The 27,555-nt window shown below is 41.8% G+C and overlaps 1 protein-coding gene across 1 annotated transcript in view; it reads left to right on the forward strand.

Annotated features, from left to right (window-relative positions):
- Positions 1 to 26,241, forward strand: part of LOC124722379 (electron transfer flavoprotein subunit beta-like) — a 184,835-nt gene extending 158,594 nt beyond the window's left edge. The window contains exon 2 of the mRNA XM_047247553.1: positions 26,068 to 26,241. Coding sequence (XP_047103509.1) covers positions 26,068 to 26,241 — 174 coding nt within the window. The remainder of the gene's footprint in view (positions 1 to 26,067) is intronic.
- The last annotated feature ends 1,314 nt before the right edge of the window (positions 26,242 to 27,555 follow it).

Consider the following 27,555-nt stretch of genomic DNA (forward strand, 5'->3'; position numbering starts at 1 on the left):
AAAAAATAGACCTGACATTATTCAGGATGTTCTAACTAAAAATCGTATCAGGACCAGTAGGCAGCAATAGCTGCAGTAATTACCAAAGCACAAACGGCAGCTGAAACAAGTAGAACAATTTATATGTTCAGCAAACTAGATACGGCTAGAATAAGTCAACTCATACAGACACTTGCGTTTAACAGTTTGTGTGGATATGAAATGGAATTATCATATATTCTCAGTCGAACATAACGAAGCAGACATCATTTCTTTAATAGGATAGTAGAAAATACAGTTAGTCTAAAAAGGATATTCCTCAAAAAATACTCGAGGATACTGGTCAAGTTTGTGAGAGACGCACAAAATAGCACCAGCAGGGGATATTGAACGTATACTGTAAGAGCAGTACAAATGGTCACAGGCTTGTTAGAACCACTGAAGAGCGCACTACGATGCTGAAAAACGTGAACGGCAGTCACTTGGAGATAGACGCAAACTACCACATGGAAGCTTACTTACATAATTTCAAGAAGCACCTTTAAATGATAAATCTAGGAATATACTGTAACCCATAGATATCGCTCCCGTATGGATGGTAAAGGCAAGATTAGTTTAATTAGAGCGTTCACAGAGGCGTTTAACCAAGCATATGTGAATGAAATGGAAAGAAGCTGTGACAACTGGCAGAATGGAAAGTATCCTGCTCCATGCATTTCACAATGATTTGCAGCGTATAGCTGCAGATAAAAATGTTTTAAAGGCAACGGAAACGTTATTAATCAATCTTTCTTCTGGCAGAATAATATCACCTTACGGGCATTTATATCCCTTGCCACTAGTGCAGTATCATTGCCCTAACGACAAACAGCTGATTTGAAGTGTCTGTATTTAGTTTAAAACCATACTGGTAGCCTATGAAAATATTTTAAGTTCACGCTTTAATTCTTCCATTCAGCATCACTGTAAGTACCTTTAAGGTTGTAGTGCCTTTTAGTTCTCTAGACTTGAGAACAGGACACATTCCAAATTTCCTGCCGTCTGGCATGGTTCCATTCCCAATACGTTTTTCATTAGTGGGTTTCATATTTATTGAAGGTTTACCACCGCATGTATAAGGGACAATCAAAAAGTTTCCGTTTGAGGCCGTTGCTGCAGCGTATATGCAACTAGTGCGGCACATATTTGTCTAAAATCACCGTTGACGAGTAGTACACAAAGTTCCGGGCTGGTCGCTGTTCAACACAAGACGCGTGTCGATCTGGGAGACCAGCCTCATCTATTTCGGACAAATGAGAGACACTCAATCACCCGCCCTATAGTCCTAATCTCTCTCCATGCGATTGTCATGCCTTCGCTCCCTTAAAAAGGGCCTTGAAGGGTCAACGATTCCTGTCGGACGAGGAGATGCAGCACAGTTATGAACTTCTTCACGCAGCAGGGCACGGTGTTCTACCAAACAGGTATCTTCAGCCTGGTGCCTCGTTGGGGTGATTGTCTCAATGCTCACTGCAATTTCGCCTGAGTGGCATGCCAGTTCTGCACTGTACGGCCTTCGAACGGGAACTTTTTTATCACTCCTTATAATTATGTTCTAAGGCACTCCCATCTTCATTAGATGCACGACCATCTTTCTGTTTTTATACTACCGACTGCAGCTCTTACATTGTGTGTCTTAACTATTCTTCACTCTCCTCTTCTTTTTCCTCTTCTTGTTTTCGGAGACCAATATACAAATGTATATTTACCCCAGTGTAAGAAGTGTATATTTTTCTTGTTAGAATTAAGCAATTAGGAGTAAATGCTACGTCTACTTTTTTTTGATGCACCTGATAAACGTTTCTCTTGAACCTAAGGATTCGGACAGCCAGGACACACCCAGCTTTTGACCTCCCGTCACAGAGGCTGTAAAAAAGTCAAGGTTGGAAGTTTGAAGTATTGAGTACAAGGGCTTCGACACCACTTGTTTTACGAAAGGAAAAGGAAAGGGGTAGGGGCTGGCAGGTGAGGAATAACACATGAAAGGAGCTGTAAGTGTACATTCAGTTATTCGAACAACATTTACACTTCAGTCACATGCTTAACAATTGGTTGAGCAGCGTGCAGAAATCCCTTATACGTTCACAAAAGACACACTGTTCAGTGAGTAAAACCTTGTTCAATGTAAAATGCTCTGTATGTTACCTATAGTCACGGATAGTACAGAGATCGACATCACCTTGCCCTCATTAATAGTGAAAGAAGGTAGATGTACGACGTAGAGGCTACATGTCATACGTGTATTTTGCAAATATTTCCTCACTTCTCATGTTGGGCAGGTGATGTTTATGTAGCAAACTGCATTAGTGGACGCAGCACGTCGCTTATTTGCATCGTATCTTCGCTAATGATGGACTGGTTGTGGCGATGGATTCAGCTGACAGTGATATAGCTGTATCCGATCACCTGCGGCCGCTGCAGCAACGGATAACTATCTAGACGGAGAGTAAATGTAGCGGTAGCAATCACAAATATTACTCGGATTACGTAGCGCACACAGGGATCGACGAATTCAGTGACAAAAATCAGTCTTTAATCAGAAATGAACTGCCAGATTAAGTAGAAACAAGAGAAACCTTAACTTTCAAAATATACATTTCTGAAAGTAGGTACTCATTTTAGTAAGAGAAGGCACAGAGAATAATAAGAGCTATAGAAAAAATATGAAATAAACATCATTGGCATACCAGTTTTTCGCGGACATGTTTTTAATGTTGAGTATGCGCTGCATCCGTCTTTACTTGTACCAATTTAAATTTAGCAACAACTGACTCATTTTCCAGAGGAGGAAATTCAAACTCCCACCCGGCAATGTTTCCTCTGCATCGCCAAAATCTTTACTGTAAATGTTGCCTTTCTGTGTAAAACTTTCTTCTTATCTTGTGTTTGTGATGTATTCTGTATCCTTCGTACGCATTCTGACATGCTTTGTGCTGAAGCTGTCCTGTTCGGTAATGATGACTTCGACTTCCCGTGCGTTTCCTAATCCGCTTAATAGGAATGCTGGTGTGGATCCTTGAAAACGGTATGGCCAATTTCCTTCAGTATCCTTTCCCAGTACGAGCTTGTTTTTCGTCTTTAATGATCCGAATATTTTTTCCTGAACGGGTTGCCGCTTTGGTTAAGACACCCCGATTGGTGTTTGGATGGAGAGATGCTCAAATTCTCGCTCTAATATTCAGATATAGGTTTTTGTGGTTTTACTATGTTACTTAAGTGACTACCGGGATTGTTCGGTACAGAAGGCCACTCCCGATTGCATGTCCATTTCGAGTTTGGAAATTCTTTGCTTACTTGCACATATTGCTGGCGTTATGGTCTTCAGTTGAAAGACTATGATGCAGTTCTTCACGATAGTCTAGCCAGTACGAGCCTGTTTATCCATGCGTAATTACTGAAACAAACATCCATTTGAGCCTGCTTATTGTAGTCAGTTCTCGGCATCCTATATTATTTTTGGCCGCCATGGTTCCTTAAATTACCAAATGAACTATTCGTTGATGTTCCAATGTGTGTCATGTCAAAGAATTCCTTCTTGTATTAATGTTGTGCCGCAGAGTATTTTATACCCAATTCAATTCAGTATGTCTTCATTTCTTCGTTTGTTACTTGATCTACCTCCATATCTTCTGATTTTACTGTGCAAAAACGTTTCAAAAGCTTCTAACCTCGTCTTGTCTATGCTGTAAACAGTGCATGCTTCACTTGTCTTTCAGACTGTGCTTCACACATGTGTTTAGAAAAGGTTCCCAATGCTTAAGTTTATTTTAAATGGTAGTATATATTTTTGGTCGTTGTTAGTTATTTTGTTGCCCACACAGCAAACTCATCTACTGCTTATGGTATGATTTACTAATGCAAGTCCCTCATCATTGCTTCATTTAACTTAATTTATCTTCATTTCCCTTGTTTCACTTTTGTTGAAATAAACTCTTTTCAAGATACTATCCATTCCGTTGAAGTTTTTTTTCTTCTCACTGAACTTTAATTCCATTTCCAAATTTATCCTTTTTGTTGTGTTTCACTGTTTGGTCCGTGTACAGAATGAATTACACCGGGAGCGTGTTACAAACCAATCTTAGTCATTTTTCAATAACTGGTTCCTCTTCGTATACTTCGACTCTAAGAACTGCAATCTGCTCTCTGCACTGTTGCAGATAACCTTCTGCTTTCTGTATTTTATCCTCAGTAAATTCAATATTTCAAAAATAGCATTCCTGTCAACATTTTAAAAACATTTTCTAAATTTACAGGCACTATAAATATGACTTTGCTTTTCTTCACCCTGTTAACTACAGTAAGTAGTAAGGTCGGTATTTCTTTGCGTGTTCTTGTATTTATCCGGAACCCTAACTGATCTTCCGAAAGGACGGCTTCATCAGTCATTCGACCGTTCTGTAGTTGATAACTTAACTATAACAAAGTGAATAAAATTCTTCGTAATGCTCTTTAAAACTAAATTGATAATTCATTAGTTGATGGGGAAATATATTCTTCGTTGCACAGGATACTGCTATTTATAGGACATCTTCGAAGAGTCAGGAAGTCTTCTAACAAGGGAACCTCCCCATCGCACCCCCCTCAGATTTAGTTATAAGTTGACACAGTGGATAGGCCTTGAAAAACTGAACACATATCAATCGAGAAAATAGGAAGAAGTTGTGTGGAACAATGAAAAAAATTAGTAAAATATACAAACTGAGTAGTCCATGCACAAGATAGGCAACATCAAGGAGAATGTGAGCTCGGGAGCGCCGTGGTCCCGTGGTTAGCGTGAGTAGTGGCAGAACGAGAGGTCCTTGGTTCAAATCTTCCCTCGACTGAAAATTTTACTTTATTTTCGCAAAGTTATGCTCTGTCAGTTCGTTCATTGATGTCTCTGTTCACTGTAATAAGTTTAGTGTCTGTTTTTCGACCGCACCGCAAAACCGTGCGATTAGTACGTGCCGCTCCAATGGGAACCGAAAACATTTGATCGCAAGGTCATAGGTCAACCGATTCCTCCACGGGAAAACACGTCTGATATATTCTATACGACACTGGTGACGGCATGTGCGTCACATGACAGGAATATGTTGTCGACCCACCTAACTTGTACACTTGGCGAATGGGTAAAAAGATTCTTCTACCTTTCCCGATTTAGGTTTTCTTGTGGATCTGATAATCACTCCCAAAAAAGTGGTGAAAACATAAGAGTTTGTCACATAAACTGAAAATAAAAAAATTAAACTTTTCACTCGAGGGAAGACTTGAACCTAGGACCTCTCATTCTGCAGCTACTCTCGCTAACCACGGGAGCACGGCGCTCCCTAACTCCCAGTGTCCTTGATGTTGCCTATCTTCGCATGGACTACTCAGTTTGTATATTTTACTAATTTTTTTCATAGTTCCACACAACTTCTTCCTGTTTTCTCGATTGATCTGTGTTCAGTTTTTCAAGGCCTATCCACTGTGCCAACTTATAACTAAATCTGAGGGGGGTGCGATGGGGAGGTTCCCTTGTAAGTACTTAACTACTGAATATTGCGAAATATTCGCCTACCTGAGATGTAGGAAGTAGAAATTTCTTTACACCCTAACACAGGGTTACATGAGTTAGCACCTCGGGTGGTGTAACGTGGTGTCGGGTACTGTAATGTGGAGACTCACTTCTTTCACAGATATGCAGTAATGATTGGTCTTCAGCTAAAGCGAATAACTCAGCACTCTAAAGAACCCAGTTCCGGTAATATGAAACTTGGAAAATCGCTCTGTTGACATTTCCAGTCAGTTCACCAAGGCGTTTGACTGTACGGATCATAAAATTCAGAGTCGTGAATTAGAATTTTATGGTGTTTCAGGAAGTCATAGCTTCACATCAGAAAACAGAGTGTAACATTAACAAATGATACCACAGGATGTAACTAATTCACCAAAGAGTCCCGCCAATTTAAGAACTTGGTTCGTTACTGATCTTGACATACGTAACTGATTTACCATTGACATTGGAGGAGTCTTCAAAAACTGTTACGTTCGTAAATGATACATCTACTAGTATACTGATAAAGAGCCCAAGCACAACGGACAGAATAGTGTGACAGGATTACAACTAGTCCACAACAAACATTAACGTTTAATGTTTCCACATGTCATACTATGCCATTTCACACAGATAATAATAACTTACAGATATAAATAAGGATCACAAGGCACAAGCTAAACAAAACTCATTGTGTGGAATTTGGAGGCATCCAGATGGATAGCAAAATGAGATGGAACCAGCGCGTAGAAAACTTATCCATAAAGCTCTGTTGTGCCTGTTTTGCGCTTTGACTTGTCTTGCTCTACAGACGAGATTTATAGTTTACTTTTCGTACTTTCCCTGAATACTATCCTGTCATTATCATTTGGGAAGTTTAGCTAAGCTCAAAAAAGTATTTATTCTACTGAAGCAGACATCAGGTATAGTACTTAATGACAATAGCCGAACATCTTTCAACAGCCTCTTCAAGGGTCTTGGTACTCTTATACTTACGTGCGAATACGTTTACTCCCATAATGGTACCTGGCGTTAAGGAGGAAGCATGAAATGCGCAAGCGCTGTGCTGTAAGTAAAGCTATTTCCTTATAGATTACGCATCATAGTCTTGAGTTAACAAATGCGTTATATGTTGTGGTGCAAAAGTCTTTTGCAGACTCTTATCGTAGTCAGGTATCAAACTGGAAGTCCTTCGATACTGAAAACTAAAGTAAAATATTATCGTGCCAGCCCCTCGTTCCATAACTGATCAGAATATTTGAACTCCCGGATTACACTCATTGATAACGTTAACTCTGACGCATTAAACGCCTTATCAGTCCACCCAACATTCAACTGTAGCACCACATCTCGAATGCTTTGATTCTCTTCTGTTCCGCTTTCCCCACAGTCCATGTTTCACTACCATACAATGCTGTACTCCAGACGTACATTCTCAGAAGTTTCTTCCTCAAATTAAGGCCGATCTTTAATATTAGTACACTTCCCTTGGTCAGGAATGCCCTTTTTGTCATTGCTAGTCTGCTTTTGGTGTCCTCGTTACTCCGTCCGTCAGTGGTCATTTTACTGCCTAGGTAGCAGAATTCCTTAACTTCATCTACTTCGTGACCATCCATCCCGATGTTAAGTTTCTCGCTATTCTCATTTCTATTACTTCTCATTACCTTCGTCTTTCTTCGATTTACTCTCAATCCATACTCTGCACTTATTAGACTCCTCATTCCGTTTAGCAGATCATGTAATTCTTCTTCACTCTCACTCAGGATAGCAATGTCATCAGCCAATTGTAACATTGATATCCTTTCACCTTGAATTTTAATTCCACACCTGAATCTTTCTTTTACTTCCATCATTGCTTCCTCGATGTACAGATTGAACAGTAGGGGCGAAAGGCTACATCCTTGTCTTACACCCTTTTTAATACGAGCACTTCGTTCTTGGTCGTCCACTATTATTATTCCTTCTTGGCTCTTGTACATACTGTATATGACCCGTCTCTCCTTATAGCTTACCCCTACTTTTTTAAGAATTTCGAACATCTTGAACCATTTTACATTGTCGAACGCTTTTTCCAGATCTTCAACTCCTATGAACGTGCCTTGATTTTTCTTTAGTCTTGCTTCCATTATTAACCGCAACGTCAGAATTGCCTCTCTCGTGCTTTTACCTTTCCTAAAGCCAAACTGATCGTCATGTAACGCATCCTCAAGTTTCTTTTCCATTCTTCTGTATATTATTCTTGTAAGCAACTTAGATCAAATAGCTGTTACGCTGATTGTGCGGTAATTCTCGCACTTGTCAGCTCTTTCCGTCTTCGGAATTGTGTGGATGATGCTTTTCCGAAAGTCAGATGGTATGTCGCCAGACTCATACATTCTACACACCAACATGAATGGTCGTTTTGTTACCTTATCCATATTCGCCGCTTTTCTGTTAAGATATATAGTAATAAAGTGATCCAGAAGAAATTATCATTATTATCAGTGTGATTAACCATGTAATTATATTATAATTGCATGAAACTGACTCTTAGTACACGTTGTAGAAGGAGCCTGCAATGGATTCTTCAGGCAACTTGAGTATAATTTGACTTCTGCGTCCTTGGAGCCTCTCCTATGGAACGCAGTGTGTGCATGAATGAATGAGTGAATAAATCCATCGTCTTCGCAGATGGTACAAGTATAATGGTATGAGATTCAGGCATTCAAGCAATACGTTATTTCACCTCCTGGTGAGGATCGACTATTGGTTTACAGGAATTAAGCTGACTCTTAAATACAGTAAAGGACATTGCATCTACTTTCACAAAATCAAATTATTCACTCTGTTCACTTCGAGTTCAGTTTGTTTAAAATGGTGGTGAGGTTAGTGAACCAGAGGACACTAAAATCACGCACTTGCACACTGTTTGAAGCCCAGGCAGATTACTATATTGTGTGAGTTTTTGTTGTTTTCATTTCTTGAGACTGAGGAAGCCAATATGTTTTTTGTCGAAACTCGTGTTGTGTGGTACTAAAAATGTTACAATCATTTTTGTCGACTGTTGTGGGCGGAAAAGATCGACGTCGCTCTTCCGGACAGGAGATTGTCGTACGATGTCAGTGGCGAAAATCGGTTTCCTCGGAACGTGTCTACTTTGTGATAGGGAAACTTAATACTGGCCTGCATCTATTTGTTAACAAGCCAGTTGAAAAACTAAGACTTAGGATGTAAACAGAAACTCGTGAAAACTCGTAGCAAAGTTTGTGAGAAAGAAGAGTAATCTGGGAAATTATCACAGCTGGAAACTCTAGACAAAAAAACGCTTGAGGGATACGAAAATTACCAAAAGACACTCATTTGATTAGGATGAAACTCGTCGTCATGTTTCTGGTTATTGTCGCAGAAACAAACGCCTCATACTCCGCAAATTACTGGTCACCCGTAAGGGAGCAGACTATTTTCAAATCAATCAAACATCGTTATTTAATCTTCTGCTCAACCTGGGCTTTCACTACGGACATATTTGTGTCAATAAATTGTAGATGGAGAGAGAAGATACAGATGGGTGGCGATGAGACATTTTAAGGCAGCTCCATTGGGCAATATCGACGAAGTGGCGTGGCTTGATGAAAAGGGTCAATTCTGGCCACGTTTTCAAGACGGGACGGGCAGACGACACAGCTCACTGAACAATGGCAATGCCATTCAGCAGGCTTATTCTTCTGAATACAGGTAACTCGCAATGATTTCTCCCAGACTGGCTCCCGCTCTTTAAATCAAATACGGCGGGTTATATCATGAAGAAATGAATCATGAAAAGTTGCTTTTTAAATACAGGAAGGCACGACACTCATGAAAAAATGAATAATGATACTTTACTGAGAATTCCATAGATTCATTAATGCCAGATATGGGATTAAAGGCCGGTCGGTGTGGCCGAGCGGTTCTAGGCGCTCCAGTCTGGAACCGTGCGACCGCTACGGTCGCAGGTTCGAATCCTGCCTCGGGCATGGATGTGTGTGATGTCCTTAGGTTAGTTAGGTTTAAGTAGTTCTAAGTTCTAGGGGACTGATGACCTCAGCAGTTAAGTCTCATAGTGCTCAGAGCCATTTTTTTGGGATTAAAGCCAAAAATTGTTTGTAATAACGCTCTTTACTGTTTTGTTGAAATTACCTGATTGGCTTGAACATCGCAGCGTCGAAATAAGCTCCTAAAGCGACTGCTCCCCGGATACGAAATTGACACTGACGTAAAAAAAATCTCAGCACCAAGAAGGGATTGTGCTACATAAATGAAAGTTGGTAGGCGTGTTTGTTCACCTGAAAGATGATGTCTATTCAAATTCCGCACCAGTAGCATAAGAGTGGTGCAAGTAGCGCCACTATGAGGATGCAAATCAACTTTACTTTAAATACACGCTGTAGCGGTGGTGGGTGTTAGTTACGAATTAGTCAAGAATGCCTTTAAGGCGACAAAACGCCGTTCTCATTCTCACCAACTCACTGAGTTTGAACGAGGTCGCGTAAAAAGGCTACAAGAGTCTGGACTTGCCTTCTGCAATACCGCAGAAAGACTTGGCGGGAACCGAGCGAGGTGGCGCAGTGGTTAGCACACTGGACTCGCATTCGGGAGGACGACGGTTCAATCCCACGTCCGGCCATCCTAATTTAGGTTTTCCGTGATTTCCCTAAATTACTCCGGGCAAATTCCGGGATGGTTCCTTTGAAAGGGCACGGCCGACTTCCTTCCCCATCCTTCCCTAATCCGATGAGACCGATGACCTCGCTGTTTGGTCTCTTCCCCCAAAACAACCCCAACCCAACTTGGCAGGAGGGTAGCCACTGTACATGATGGTTGACAGCCGTGGTCACGAGAACGTTCGGTCGCAAGAAGATCGGATGGTCACATAGTACCACCGAGAGGAAAGACCATCGTTTCCAGAATAAAATTTTCACTCTGCAGTGGAGTGTGCGCTGGTATGAATATTCCTGGCAGATTAAACCTGTGTGCCGGATCTAGACTTGAACTCGGGACCTTTGCATTTCGCGGGCAAGTGCTCTACCGGTAGAGCACTTGCTCGCGAAAGGCAAAGATTCCGAGTTCGAGTCTCGGTCCGACACACAGTTTTAATCTGCCAGGACGTTTCAAGACCATTGTGTTCGGCGAACGGATCTGGCAGCTAGTGCTGCATCTGCAGCAGAAATATGAGCAGCAGTTGGCACCACAATTACAGAAAGGACTGTTACAAATTAGTTACTTCAGGAACAGCTCCGAGTCAGACGTCCTGCAGCGTGTATTCCACGATTCCAAACCACCGCCATTTGCGAATTCAGTGGTGTGAAGCGAGAGGTCGCTGGAGGTCGGGGTGAAGGTCTGTTGTGTTTTCTGATGAAATCTGGTTCAGTCTAGGTGCCAATAATAGCCGCATTTTGGTTAGGAGGAGGTTATTTCAGGGCCTCCAACCTACCTGTTTGCGTGCTTAACACACTGGACCTACATCTGGTGTTATAGTCTGTAATGCGATTTCGTATGGCAACAGGAGCGCTCTTGCGGCTGTCCCACACATCCTGACTGCGGACTTATACGTCAGTCTGGTGATCCGACCTCTCGTGCTGCTATTCATAAAGAACATTCCAGAAGGTGCTTTCCAACAGGATAATGCTCTTCTACATACTGCTTTTTTAACCCAACATGCTCTACAGAGTGTCAACATGTTGTATTGGCCTCATCAATCGCCAGATCTGGTTCCAGTCGAGCACATATAGTACATTACCGGACGTTAACTCCAGTATCATCCACAAACAACCTTAATCGTCCCTTTATTGACTGACCAATTGCAACGGGTACGGAACTCCATCGCACAATCTTATCTCGCGCTTACATTAACCCGTGATCTTGTAATGTTAATCACATAAATATGCTACCTAGACAAATGTATTCCCGAAATTTCATTACTTTACATTAATTATGTTTGTGTTCCGATTTTTTCCGTTAGTGTAGATGTGGCCTTATAGACATTAGCCTGTCTCCGTATCGCTAATGTTTCAACCCAACATAACTGATATGGCCCAAACCTGACGTTTGAGTTAGCAGAAACAATTTTAAAAAAAATGTACGCTGCCTGCAGCCGAAGCGCTCCTGAACAAATTACACTGAATATACCAGTATTCGTGAACGACTGGGTGCGCATTTTAGGTGCGGGAACCATGACACAAGTATATATGGATAATTTACACTCTCTTTCTTCACAGCGATAATCAACCGGGTTGAAATGTAAATGGTCAAATGTAAACACGCCCAGTACATGTGTTTATTCTGAGCAAGTTGCATATAATTTCATAAGCCTTAGAGTGCGAAAGACTGCTGCCGCAAGTGGGGGAAACGAACAATTACGAGCGTTTTATTGGCCATGTAATGCGGACTTTGCGTCAGTTTATTGCATTGAAAGTGGATTGTGTCCAGTCCTTCTTGTAGCTAAGAAAGGAACTTGCATCTGCATCCGGCATAGCCACCTACGACCCACGTAAACTCTCGTTCTTAGTAACCAATACCTCTCTTTATCACATCGCCAACGTGTTATCACATCGCAGCTCAGGCAGTTTGGCGCACCCTACAGTGAATACATCCAAGACTGTGACCAATGAAAAAATCTGTTAGTGCTTAAAACAGGTTGGCATTAGCGAAACTGTATGCAATTTGAAGGCTTCATTATTTTCTTCATGGGACGATATTCCATATATTCCATCTCTCCACAGTTTATAAGTCGCTGTTGGCCTCTTTCGGGACAAGGGACCGTTTATTCCAAAAGACGACTCAAGGGTTGATGGGCTGCTTGATGTTCTTAAGGAAACACTATTACAAAATCCAGTCTGTGCTTAGCTCCAAATTGCTAAACTTACCGACATGCTCTTTCGCAACTCCCCACGATAAAGAATCTACGTTTCTACTGCCAAGAAGTGGTGTGTTTCCAAATTGATGCAAGGTCCTGTATTCCCTTGAGGACATCTCTATGACGGTTTCCTACATCGCACATATCGCAGTCAACGACTTTTTCTAAGCGAGGACATGGCGTACAAACATAAATACGCGTCACAATATGTTTACAGCCTAAAATGACATGGATTTATGGAAAATTATTAGCCCCCAACACTAGCTGTGACTAGCCAATGGTATTCTGATGCTTGGCGCATGAAATACCGAGCACTGCGTGGTTATACCTCCACTCTTCTCTGAATGGGCTCTGGCACTGCTTTACCGCAGCCATTGTGAGATTAATCTCTGTCCAGGAGCCGTGAATACTGACCAGTGTTTCATGCCGAAGTTGAACATCTTGTCAAGGCATTCCAGATTGCACAGCATGGAAGGTGGCATACCAACGGAACAGCCCCAGTTATCTGTGAAAGTGCCCACACCTCGAATTTGCTGGAATATTTTTCAATGCGTTTCACGATCGAAAAGCTTCTCAACCAGTGTTACGAACAACAACAACTATCATTTTACGTTATTCCACTTTACCAACAGTATGACGTAGGTCATATGATTTCACCAACAACTTAACACTAATGCTGAGACGAGTTACAGATGTCAAAAGTGTACATATTTAAGATGATGCATACTTTTACATCAGAGGTTGTCCATAAGTTGTTTTTGAGCCTTTGTGTAATAATGGCGCTGTTATACACAAGATCGGTTAAATTATTCCATGGACGGCCTTTTCACACTCCACTTGCTGCGACTACCACCTATGGACCCTGGTAGTGCTACCATGTCTGATACAGCCTTCACCCACCGCAATGTGTCTTCGGATACATTTTTAGGCTGAGACTCAGAACAGTGGTTCAACCCTCCATCTATCACACATTTGTGTTCACTACCAAGGTGAACCACCCTCATCACACCCTAAATTATCTTCTCCAAGAAGGGTCACTCCTGCGATGACACATATGGCAGCTGACCACCGTGGAGTAACCCATTGCCTAACTTTACCATCACTACATTTCGAAGTAAGCCTCTAACACTGCTAGCCACAACCATGACACTGGTAATGTCGAATGACTCAGATTACCATGGAGTGGGGCCTTCTCTCTACGTTGAGGTCAGTCCCACCTTGTACATTACTCCCAGTTTTTGTGAAATAACTCGACCTTCATAGATAAGCTAACACATTATGACCACTGGCCACCACGACGTAGAATGCCACCTCGTGGCGTGGCTGGCACGTGACGCCATAACAAAAGTGTGTAAGCGGACCAGACGGGGGATCACCCTAGAGACGATATGGGCTGTAAATGAGGAAATACATTGAGGTAAGCGACTTTGACAAAGGGAAAATTATTATCACGCATAGCCAGTGAACGAGTACTTCGAAAACGGCGAAGCTGGTCGAATGTTCACGTGCTACTGTCGTGAACGTGTACGGGAAGAGGTAGGAGGACAGTGAAACTACCATTAGGCGCTAAATAGCTGGACGTCCACGACTGTTCTCATATCGTGGGGTTCGGAGGCTTGTCCCCTCTGTAAAGTAGGATAGATGGCGATCTGTGGCATCTCTGCCGCAAGAGCACAATGCTGGTGCACACACAAGCACACCGTTCATCGTACATTGTTGATCGTGGAGCTCCGCAGCAGACAACGCATTTTGATGGGCACGGGACCATCGGGATTCGACCATCGATCAATGTAAACGTGTCAACTCTTCGGGTGAATCACAATTGTGCTACACTAGGTCGATAATCGTCTACACACACGCCGTCATCGAGGTGAAGGGCGGCTCCAAATATACAGCACTCCACAGACGCAGGCTGGTGGGAGCAGTGTTATGTTATGAGAGACATTCTTCTGCGCTTGTATGGGACCTATGGCAGTAACTGGAGAAACACTGACAGCTGCGAACCATCTGTATCCCTTCATGCTTGCTGGCTTCCTCAAAGGCGCTGCCATCTTTCAGCTGTATAATTGTCCGTGTCTCGGAGCCAGAACCATGCTACAGTGGTTTGAGGAGCATTATAGTGGACTCACGTTGATGTCTCGGCGACCAAATCCACCTGCTGTAAATCCTATGCAACCCATCTGGGTCGTTATCGGGCACCACCGCTTACGCAAATCAGCGGCCCGTTATTTATGCGAATTACGTGATCTGTGCGTAGACATCTAATGTCACATACCTCTTTAAATCTACCAACAAACTGTCGGATCGTTGACAAGCAGGATCAATGGTATATTTAATTCTAAAGATGGACAAACAAGCTGTTATCAGGTAGTCATAATATTTTGGTTCATCAGTGTAGATGCTGTTGCTGCATCATGTTGAGACGAAGCTCGAGATATAACAAAATGTGTGCTTTACACTTTTCTCCACAATGACATTCATTATTCTCCTCTTCCTCCATCTTTACCATCTGCTTACGTTGGAGCTGGGGAAAATCATGGTGCTTCAGCCAATAAAAATGTTCAAATGTGTGTGAAATCTTATGGGACTTAACTGCTAAGGTCATCAGTCCCTAAGCTTACACACCACTTAACCTAAATTATCTTAAGGACAAACACACACACCCATGCCCGAGGGAGGACTCGAACCTCCACCGGGACCCGCCGCACAGTCCACGACTGCAGCACCCCGACCGCTCGGCTAATCCCGCGCGGCTTCTGCCAATAAAGGCCCTCTTTGGGTCAGGCATATTATAACACATCCGACTTCGGGGCTGTGTCAGAGAGCTACCAGAGAATGTGAGGTACGTCAGCTGATGGCAGAGTCTACTTCACTGCGCTTGTCTTGCTGCGAGAGGGCCAACACAGCAGAGAGTCGTTACGTTGAGGGATTTCATGGCCAGCATAGACGGATAAAGGGGTGGGACCGTAAACTGTGTAAACACCGCTGTCTCGTTGAGGCGTCACGTAGACAATTTCAACTTATTGTTAGCCTAGTATCTACAGGATACCTAGTTATTATTTAGCCTCCTTTTTGCATGTTTGACAGTACTTGGTAATTAGTTCGGAACCCGTTGGCTGTTTCTTGTAATCAGCGTCAACTGGACTTCGAGGTTTCCTGTTCGTGATAACTGTCTGTATCTGCGTCTTTGAAACGTCCCTCTTTGAGAGTACGTCTCTAGAGCTGCAGACTCACTCGTATTTGTTCGAATGTTCTAAATGTCTATTTCATGTTCCTGTGCTTGGTGTCAACCCCTGGATTTTATTTATATGTCAGTGCTACTGTACTTACTGTCTATGGACAAGAACTGGGCTTCACTGTTACGGTGCTTTGTATGGTTTAGCTTTCTACAACCCCGAGCAGCTACGTTTTAAATGTTTGTCTTATGTACTGAATTATTATTTTCAGAAAGGATAATAGCTGTCTTTCGTTTCAGCATCTCAAAAAATAAATTCATTCAAATGTCGGCTTTTTCACGCGTGGAAGATCGAAGGAGCACAGCCAAAATAAGACAGCATTGATCTTCAAAGCATCTGCAGTTCACGCTATTCTTAATAGAATGAGACGGCATCGTTGTCAGAGGGCCTTTAATTCCACTTTTCTTAAAAGTAAACATCGTACACTTGTGGCTGTAAGGCTGTTCTCAGCCACTCTATTAAACATATTGTATGACTGTATGATTACATTAACATCACTGGGCAAATATTTCCCAAAAATGTGAACACGAGAGATATTAATTTAAGTCTAGAGCAATTGTTCTGCAAAAGTTATACTGCACTGAACATTCCAAGACGCAAAATTCAAATTTGTGAAAATGATCACAGCACTTTTTGTAGAAGTATACTCATTGTTGCATGGCGCTGATGACCAAAATGGTAAGCACCCTAAAGAAACAAACAAACAACAACAGCAGGAGTAACAAACATTATTACGTGTTATAACAAAAGGTTTAAAAGAAACGCAAACGATCCGGGTGATTTATAGTTTGAAGGCACCTCGGCACCCCAGAGATTCTCGAGACGCCTTACTTTATAGTAATTCATTTCTCAGTCGAAAATGAAACATCAAAGAGAATTCTGAAAGAGCGAAATGGGCTCATTTATTCTTTATGAAAGACTGAGACATTTCTTAATGATTGTGTTACAGATGTTTTACAATTATAAAACGCTTCATGAGCTCTAATACTCGCGTTTGATTAATGAGAACAAATGCCCATCTCTCAAGAAGTCACGACATCTTAGCAGTGGAGTGATCCTCTTCGTGAACTAATACTGCCGTTAGCACAACTTTGAGTGCCGTGAGCGTCGCTTTCTTTACGGCATACGGCGCGAACCACCAAAATTCATAACCCCCTTTCATATCTCACTGCAGTTAAACGCATACACGTTGTCTTAAGCCGACCCACAATCTTAGTTCATAGCCATCGGAATGAAATTTTCCCCTGCTATAAAATATTCCTTAGCCAAAAACACACTACATGGACGGTGGAAACATTTGTCTGTATATCATACACATATTTCGCGTAGCTTCAGTATTATCACAAACCTTTAGTGGGTCGCAGTTTATTTTCTTCAAGCTGTACTACATACAATTCACCCAAACATGAAGATGTAGCATAATCTTCTTGACTACATACCTCGTCATAGATGCTGCGGCGGTAACAAATAAAATAATTAGAAAAAACTACATGTAGAAAATTTATCTTACTTTTTAACCTACAAGAAACCTCCAAGAATATAATTATCAATAGATGAGAAGTAATGGTAAAGTTAAACATTTCAGTTCCTGACAAGAATAACTTTTGAAGTATAACGAGGGATCCACGAAGTGTTACTTCTGCACAATGATTAATTTCTAAAATTTTAGGTGCCTTAACGCATCTCTTCAATCAAAGAATCCCCTCCAGCCATAAAAATCACACGTTTAGATTTTTGAAAGCTTGTGGTAAAACTTACAGAGGGTAACAATTTTTAACAACATACTGTAATGAAATTCAGGTTTTAAAACATAATTTCTTGTATTCAAAAGAATAAAACCGCAAGATTTAGTATAAACAACAGGTTCTACCGTGTGTCCCCGTAGCAATGTCATTTTGCTTCCAAATTCTGCTCCGGTACAAGCTGATAACCTTCGTGTCATGCTTTCAACTGCTGTCAGCAGCAGCGTTCGAAGAGTTGCACTGCAGACGCTCTGTGGAAGTGTTCACTGGTGCCTGCGCAGTGGCAAATTATACGTGCACTATGTGATCAAAAGTAACCGGACAGACTGATGACCTCAGCAGTTAAGTCCCATAGTGCTCATTTGAAGTAACCGGACACCCCCAGAACCGTACGTTTTTCATATTAGGTGCATTGTGCTGCCACCTACTGCCAGGTACTCCATATCAGCGACCGCAGTAGTCATTAGACATCGTGACAGAGCAGAATGGGGCTCTCCGCGGAACTCACGGACTTCGAACGTGGTCAGGTGATTGGGTGTCATTTGCGTCATACGTCTGTACGCTAGATTTCCACATTTCTAAACATCCCTAGGTCCACTGTTTCGGATGTGATACGGAAATGGAAACGTGAAGGGACACATGCAGCACAAAAGCGTACAGACCGACATCGTATGTTGACTGACAGAGACCGCCGACAGTTGAAGACGGTCGTAACGTGTAATAGGCAGACCTCTATCCAAACCATCACACATGAATTCCAAACTACATCAGGATCCACTGCAAGTACTATGACAGTTAGGCGGTAGGTGAGAAAACTAGAATTTCATGTTCAAGCAGCTGCTCATAAGCCACACATCACGCTGGTGAATGCCAAACGACGCCTCGTTTGCTGAAAGGAGCGTAAACATTGGACGCTTGAACAGTGGAAAAACGTTGTGTTTAGTGGCGAATGATGGTAAACAATGTGGCGATCCGATGGTAGTGTGTGGGTATGGGGAATGCCCGACGAACGTCATCTGCCAGCGTGTGTAGTGACAATAGTAAAATTCGGAGACGATGGTGTTATGGTGTGGTCGTGTTTTTCATGGAGGGGGCTTGTACCTCTTGGTTTTTTGCGTGGCACTATCACAGCACAGGCTTACATTGATGTTTTAAGCACCTTCTTGCTTCCCACTGTTGAAGAGCAATTCGGGGATGTCGATTGCATCTTTCAACACGATCGAGCACCTGTTCATAATGCACGACCTGTGCGGAGTGGTTACACGACAATAACATCCCTGTAATGGACTGGCCTGTGCAGAGTCCTGACCTGAATCCTATAGAACACCTTTGGGATGTTTTGGAACACCGACTTCGTGCCAGGCCTGACCAACCCGACATCGATACCTCTCCTCAGTGCAGCACTCCGTGAAGAATGGGCTGCCATTCCCCAAGAAAGCTTCCAGCACCTGATTGAACTTATGCCTGCAAGAGTGAAAGCTGTCATTGTTATGATTCTCGTCGTCAGTTGTTATGATGACAGGTGGCCAATTCTAAATAGAAACATATTTTTTAGGTTTGGCAGTGAAGTCGGTAAGGAGCTGGCTACATAGTTTGTATCTGCAACGACTGAAATAATTAGTAGTCGTTGGTAAAAAATAATATATATTGTACTTAACTTGTGTTACAGCCTTCTTCATATTCTGCACACATATAATTACAAACAGATATCTAGAGAGGCATTAATTGTGCCATACTTGACTAAGCGCCTTGTTAGAGGTTGCTTCCTATCAGCAGAAGGGTATGCTACATTCCTAGTTGACGTCCCGAGCAAGAGTGGACGAGAGCTCGCTGGATACTTGTCACAAGCCGCGGAGCGTCGCTAGCGGCGCTAGTCGCGACTCGCGGGTCCAGCGATATCTATTACGGACCGCGGTCGATATCTGCAACCCCTAACAAGTGTGGTATCGAACGTTGATACCACAGTCATCAGTGTTAAGGGTGGGCCAACACCATACTGAATTCCAGCATTACCGATGGAGGGCACAACGAACTTGTAAGTCATTTTCAAACAGGTGTCCGAATACTTTTGATCACATAGCGTAAGTTGCGATTTACTGCAAGTAGGCTATTTTAAAACTCTGATGCCGGTTTATTCCAGTGAGTTACAAAAAAATCCTCTGGGAAGTGCGGGAACATGGTTGCGGCGCTTTCCGGCCGAAATTAAACCCTGGCTTTACACATATAATTTAAAGACTAGTTTTGATAACCACAAGAAATGAATTACATAATGAAGTTTTCAGTCAATAGCCTTCCCACATTTCATCTCTGAAATGTGTGACGAAAGATGCAAGAAATTTTTGTCCTGCAAGTCAAAGGGTATGTGTTGTTATGCTACTGCTATCAAATGTTCTGTCTGCTCAGATAAATGTTTGTAAGCAGCTGCGTATACAGTATGAGCAGTACATGCTTCTTTCCCTTTTTTCTACATACTCATCATTTCTCTTCAGGCTTGAGCTGATTTAGATGTCTCATTATTTCAGTGGTGTACTCAAATGACATGCGCAGTCCGGTGACCATTACCACTTCCTCTTTGTACACATGAATTTTGCAGGCGCTCTTTTCGTTAGAAGAACTGTAGTTTCTCTACCACAGTTGTTTCTTTCGGTACGTCTGTTTATATTTCTTTATCATGCTACCGTTGATGTTAATACAACACACACGTCGTGATTTGGCGAGCAGGTTGTTCAGTGTGTACCATAATCTAGTAGAACCCCTTTATAACTTTTCTAAATACATGTGGCCACCAAACTCACCAGTGTTCTTTGTTTTGAAATACCCAGTCAGCTTCTGCTAACACCTTTCAAAGTAGATTGGTAGAAGTTGCCTCGATGTGTTCTGAAATACGCAGCTTCTGTTAAACACCTTCTCAAAGTAGTGTAGTAGGGGATTATTGGATCTAGGATAAACGAAACGCACTTTGAGAGAAGCTATTTTCTTTAGGCTTGAGTAGGTACTTAATTGTTTAGCGCGTCCTCATACCAAACGTTCTCAGGACGAAACACTTCCAACACATTTCTATGATTAATAGTGGTAAAACCACTTAGTGGAATGAAAGGAGTTAGGAGCGAGAACTAACGAGCTCCGTATTTTATCACCCTAGTCTGATTACGTTCTTTCACACTCGTAGCTGCCCATATCTGTGGTTGATAATGTACCTTAACCAATACAAGGCTAAGTGTGACTTATGAACGACTAGTAAATTTGTGATTAGTTTGTTCAGAACCAAGTAGTGTTAAGTCGAAATTATGGAAGGCAATTTAATCATTGTCTTTTATAGTACTGGAAGAAAAGTTTGTTCGAAAAGAACTAGAAAATACATTCACCTATAATTGAATTTCAATGCAATTGAAGCAGATCCACATCGGCCATTATTAACTGCAGCTGTTTGGGAAAATGATACAAAACATTCATTACCAGAGAGCCGTCCGTTATAGCAACAGCACAGAGCAAAAAGAGACATGTGCAAGAACTTTGACCGAGGGTTACGTTATTCACAGGCAATGGTGGTTTGCTGCTGACAGAGTGTTGTGCGTAAATATCCCGTCAGGCAGAAGAGAAAAGAAGTGGTCCCACGATGTGTGTAATGCCCTTTAAAGGAAGATTCCATAGAAAAACATAGCTGTGTGGCTGTCAGAAACGAAATCGCGTATATTACGGAGCCACCTGTTGCTCGGATATTGGAACTTCGCGCAATGGCCCAGGATTCGTTTACCTATATCAAACTTTATTGCTCCCGTAGCGTTATGAACCAATTACATCTATTGTTGTAGGAGTCAAACTTTTAACTGCTGGATGTTTCTTATTAAAAGTTCAGTATATCTCCATCCTACACACACTCCGTTTTAAATATTGCTACTGGTCACATAATTCACCTTACCGTAAAAATTTGTTAACAAATAACAACTTTGATTAAAACGAATGGTCCTTATAATCTTTGCACCGGAAAATAAAGAAGCAACTGCTATGGTGCCCAGTTGTAAGCTGATAAGTGTTTTTTGTTTCTGAATATTTGAAAAACTATTCTCCTCCAAATTTGTCATTTATTCCTCACCGCGGACTATTCAGCAATGGCAGGCAAAGACGTCCAAAACTGTTAACTGGTTCTCTGCAAATTGTCAGTGAACTTCAATAAAAAAAATACATCCTCTTCCGTATTGCACATAGTTTTCAGGAATAAATCATTAATAGAAATCAACAGTTCCATACGTCAATATAAAATGACAAGGATAAATTACTTATACTATCCATCACTCAGCCTTAGTATGCCACAGAAAGCAGTGAGGTTTTCAGGCAAAAATATTTTACCATTTTCTCAGTGATGTGAATAATTTATGACGGGACTTCAAAAAGTGAGTTACGCCTTGTTATAGCAGGCCCAGTAACTTTTACTGAATACTGCATTACACATCAAAATAACACAGATACATGACACTATTTTTCAACATAGTAACCAAATGTCTGTGAACAACGTTCTGAACATTCTACCAATAATTCAATTCCTCGACGATACAAAATGGTTGAAATGTCTCTGAGCACTATGCTACTTAACTTCTGAGGTCATCAGTCGCCTAGAACTTAGAACTAATTAAACCTAACTAACGTAAGGACATCACACACATCCATGCCCGAGGCAGGATTCGAACCTGTGACCGTAGCGATCGCTCGCTTCCAGACTGTAGCACCTAGAACCGGACGGCCACTCCGGCCGGCCTCGACGATAGAGATCCGTTGTTTGATCACGGAGAACCGCTTGCGAACGTCCTCATGGTTGGGAATTTCTCTTCCCCAGATGTTCCTTAAGTTTCTCAAATGGTTGCGTGAACATTTTCGTCCGTGGTCGATGTCGATGGCTTCCTTCCCGATCAGCACCACACATGTCTGTGCAGCCTAGGTCAAATTGTTCCCACCGTTTCACTCAGCGTGGACGTAAATTGTACTGTCCCGTGAACTTCACCTTTGGAGTACATTTCCAGTTGCCGCGCCGTTTTACTTGCACCCTGTGATGCACTTCCTGCCCGTACCGCAGTAAAGCTCTGGCTGCGGGAAACCCGGAACGTGTACTCTCTTCTGACAATACGTTGCGCTTGTTGCGCAGTGGTCTTAGCGTAGGAAGACATGTGTAACTTAGTTCCTAAAGTCCTTCTGTAGTAGATTATAAGACTAACATTAAATATAAATCGAAATCATACACTGCTTTACAGCTCCAACATTTCTGAATCTGTAGTATAAAATGTGTGTGAATTCCTAAGGGACCAAACAGCTGAGGTCATCGGTCCCTAGACTTACACACTATTTAACCTAACTTATGCTAAGAACAACAACCACACCAGTGCTCGAGGGAGGACTCGAACCTATGGCAGGAGGGCCGCGCAATCCGTGATATGGTGCCTCAAGCCACGCAGCCACTCCGCGCGGTAATCTGTAGTACTGGGGGTAGGGCGGGGGAGAGAGAAAGGGGGGCGGGAGAGAGAGAGAGAGAGGGGGGGGGAGAGAGAGAGGGGGAGGAAGAGAGAGGGAGAGAGGTGGAGAGGGGGGAGGGGGAGAGGGGGGGAGGGAGAAGAAGGTAGAGAGCAGTGCTGAATAAGTTTTATGGAGACCAAACAGCTGAGGTTATCAGTCTCCTTTTCAGCCTTCCCCCCCTCCCCCCCCCCAATCTATTTGAGTATAGGGTGGATTGTGTGTATAAGTGTGAGGAAGTGTTCTAAATGTTTGCGTAACGTATATCTGAGGTGGAACATGAGAACCAGCCCAATATTCATGTAATGCAATGGGGGAAACCGCCTAAAAACAACATCTAGGGTGGCCAGCACACCGAACCCTCGTCGTTAATCGTCAGGGCGGATTCGATATATTTGCGCATTCAGAGTTCACCGCACGATTCCTCACCTACTGACAATAGAAAAATGCCTGTCACAAAATTTCGTCCTGCGCATATTTCGTGCAGTAGATGGACGTTAAAGGTTGGCAATTTGGCAAGACTGTAATCAAGTGCACTGTAACTACCTCGCTTAGGAGATAATAGTACTACTGTGCAGTTGGTGCAATGGATAGTGCTGTAGGTTAGGAGGTCGGGGGTTCGATTCTAGGTAGAGGCTTATTTTTTTCTATTTGCTAAAAGTAGTCTGCCTGGTACGATGTGTGGTGTCTTAATCGTCTTACGGAGATTAAAGTGGGTCTTCTACAAAACATCTGCAGTAACGTACCACGGACACAGAAATGGAAATACAATGGTTTTCATTGGTCAGCTTCTAATAAGTCTTTCACACCACTGCATCCACTACATTAAAAACTTTTTTGGATGCACCGTCCCTCAATGGTCCTATCGATTAATTATTCTTGCCAAGTTGAAGTCCATTACATTTTGTTAGGGCCTAACGTCACCAATAGGGCTTGCAACATGCTTTGCAAATAATTTCGATGGTACCAGTGGGGAAGGATACACAGGAAACACATCTGGAATCTAGAAGATGCAGTGCGTGAAACAATTCGCGTCCACGACGTGCAAAAGGCTTCTTTAAAAGCTGACAAAAGAAAAGATTGTATTTCCGTTTGTGTGTTCATAGTACGTAATTGAAAATGTTTTGTAGAAGACCCCTCTGTAATCGCTATATTACGATTAAGATGCCACATACCGTACCACGCAGAGTACTTATATCAAATAAAAATAAATAAGCTTCGACCCAGAATCGAAGTCTCGATCTCCTAAATGCTAACCGAAAACGCTCTGCACTGCCTCAAGGGCACAGCACTGCTCGCTGTCCTAAAAGAGGTAGTTACTGTACACATGATTATATTTTTGCCAGATAACCAATCTTTAACGTCTGTTTACTGCCCGAAATATGCGCAGGAGGAAATTTTGTGACAGACATTTCTGTATTGCCAGTATGTGAGGAATCGCACTGCATAGTCCTAGTACGTGATTTTTTCTTCGCCCTGTTTATAGAATATTAGTAAAGTAACTGACACTTTTAGTATCATCGCAGTTATGATCAATGGAAAACGCAAATAACTGTCTAACTGAACTGAAACTGAAACAACGTTAGAGGAGGCAGTTTTGATGCCGGCTGGTCTGATTTGATTCATTTTAAATGGTTCTGAAAGCCTGCGACTGTGAAAACAATAGGTTTGTTTATAAATAACTCGTCTGCTACCAGTCACGATTTTCTTTATTTTATTTTTCGCACGACGCGTTACGGGAAATGATTCCCATTTGGAAGAGCGTTTTTTTTTTTTTTTTTTTTTTTTGTTATGCCATTTCTATGTGATGTAGTCGATGTGTGAGAGTCTGCTTCATTTACTGGACACCTTTAAACATCGAAAACATTTTACATAAACAAAACAGTTACAAACATGTTCATAGAAGTAGTCAACAGAGATGACATTATAGGTCTTCCACAGAGTATGATATGCTTTTGTACAGAGATTATTTACCTTAACAATTTGGATAATAATTTACTTATATCGATTTTACAATTGTGCTTATTTCTATGTGTTACTATTTTTATTTAAGAATACTATCGAAACATCAGAAGAAATTCACTGATTCACTTTCATGATTTTCGTTTAATATTTTATCTTCATATTTTCTGTAACGTGAATATACCTCCAGTTCTTCTAGCAAATCCAGTTTATGTCCTGTATTTAGTCGGTGGAGTCCCATCCTGCGAAGCTTAACCTTTGACACTGTAACCCTGTCTGAAAGCGATCCAAGTATGCGTCAATTTGGTACACAGACAAAGAAGGGTAACTCTCAAACCCGCATCGCAGACAGTGTGGATGGTAGAAGTCTGCAACCTTCCAGACAAACTACATTTTTCTTCTTATATCCACCTCCAGATAGACCGGTCGAGCCGAGCGACCGCTACGGTCGCAGGTTCGAATCCTGCCTCGGGCATGGATGTGTAACCGACGGCCTTAACTTAACGACCGAGAGCAATGACGCTTGCGTAGAGTTGTCAGCATTAAGAGACAATCAACATTACGTGAAAGAACCATATAAACCACTGTAGGATGTACGACGAACGTATCCGTTAGAACAGTGAGACGAAATGTGACGCTAATGGGCTATTAGATTTAATTAGTTCTACGTTCTAGGCGACTGATGACTCAGAAGTTAAGTCGCATAGTGCTCAGAGCCATTAGACCGGTCGACGGCGGCTGATAGTGTATTAGATAATGAAATTAATTTTTGATCAATGTTAAGAGTAATTATACACACTTAATTTACTGAATTCACGTACATATATGATAAAAATATATTTATTGTATTTAGAGGCCTGAAGATGGTGCATTGTAGCGCCGAAATTGATAGTAAATAAATCAAGACATTTAAATACAGCTGAACGACTCATTCATACTATAAGAAAAAACGACATTATCCTGGACAATTGAAAAAAGAGACATTGGCCAATCATAACTGGATACCTTTTGTCTCTACATGTTCAGCATGCGATCTTTTCGTCAGGATGTCCTTCCTCCAGATTTAGAAGGAATCGATCGGTTGAAACTGCTTTAAGCCTTATTCTCCTGAGCCTTAGCACTGGATATTTACTTCATGAAACCCTTCATATCGGGCAAGCTAGCATACCACGGTTGAAATTGTCAGTACCCTATTGATTGGTGTAAGTTTCTGGGTTGTAGGTACCTCAGCTGGGGCTAAAGCTATTTGATGCTGGAGGACTGAGGGAACTCAGATTATATGTTCGTAAAAATCGGCCACATGTAGCTGTAGCAAAATACTATAACTCACAAAGGTTGGACTGCTTCCACTACATTCCTTATACGTACAGCAAGATTCAGAACCATTATAAGTGAAGATAACCTACTGCACTGGAAGCGGAGTTAAATAATATCATGTGGGATATCAGAGGTCTGTATGAAGGAAGTGAATCAGATGAAGGCGCGAGTAGGCAATGTTCTTTACTACAGAATCATAGACCATAGTTGGTATTCTGAAGTAGATTTATTATTAACAAGAAAATTAAAACCGAATAGTTAATTTTGAAAGAATCTCAGACGGAACAGCATAAATAGTATAAAGGAAGACACTAATGCGAAATAGTAAGAGTTTATGACCCCAAAATCTCACACGCTTTGAAGAATTTGATCTTCAAGAGGACTTACAGGAACTTTTAACCGAAAGTATATGGCAGAAGAGGAGAAATGACTCTTCCGTGGGGAACTTCAGATTCTATACCAGGAACGATATAAGAGACATGCTAGTGAGATTCTCTAGAAGAATCAAATGGACTTAAAAAGTGAGTGCTGGTAAGCATAAAAGATATCGCGAAGGATGTGTCGGTCCTAAATAAGTTCTGGATTTCTAATGACCACTAGCTTTACCGTAGTTGGCAGTGTTGAAGGATTTCCAGTGTGAGAGAACTCTTTCTCGGCTCAGGTTCGCAGTCACGTTGCACGTGTTAGGAAGGGAGTTGGGGCAGTAGCGATGGCTCATTTCTATCGCTGCACCTACTGTACTGAGCTTCTCAACCTTCCGCTAACAGTCTGGTGAATGATTAGTTTGTACGACAAGTATTCCTCCAGAGCAAGCTGTGTCTGCTAGTACTTTGATGTCTCAGCTACGTTGTTCGCCCAACATCCTTCTTCCACTTTCAGTACTTTCCAGCTGCTAGGCACAGCAATATAATCTAGACAACTTTAAATGTACACAAATGTAGTACTCAATTCATTTCGCCCATCGTAACAGTATTTGCAACGAGTTACTTTATAATTAAAATCTGCTAGTTTTTACGCCGACTTTTATCTGTTTCTATACCAATAATACAAATATAAAACCGTCGTGTGTGTTTGTTTGAACAAGTTCATTTCCAAAACTACTGAACAACTTTTCATGACGTTCTCACAAGTAACGTGAGCGTAACTTGGGGCAACGTATTGCGTTTATTTCATCAAAATCGGAATGTAGAAAAAAATTTCGTAGTTTAAAGTTTTATCTAAGATCGTCTGCTCAGCTTAGCAGGTCCAACGACTAATGATCGCAGCGTAGTACACCCAAGCACTAATAGATGACGCAGTTAATTTAGTTGTACACAAAATAATCAATACATTACGTTGTTAGTATTTTTAACTCAGTGACATATGTATTTTCGGAAGGTTAGGTCGGTGATA

Source organism: Schistocerca piceifrons, chromosome X (genome assembly GCF_021461385.2).
Source record: "Schistocerca piceifrons isolate TAMUIC-IGC-003096 chromosome X, iqSchPice1.1, whole genome shotgun sequence".
NCBI lineage: Eukaryota > Metazoa > Arthropoda > Insecta > Orthoptera > Acrididae > Schistocerca > Schistocerca piceifrons.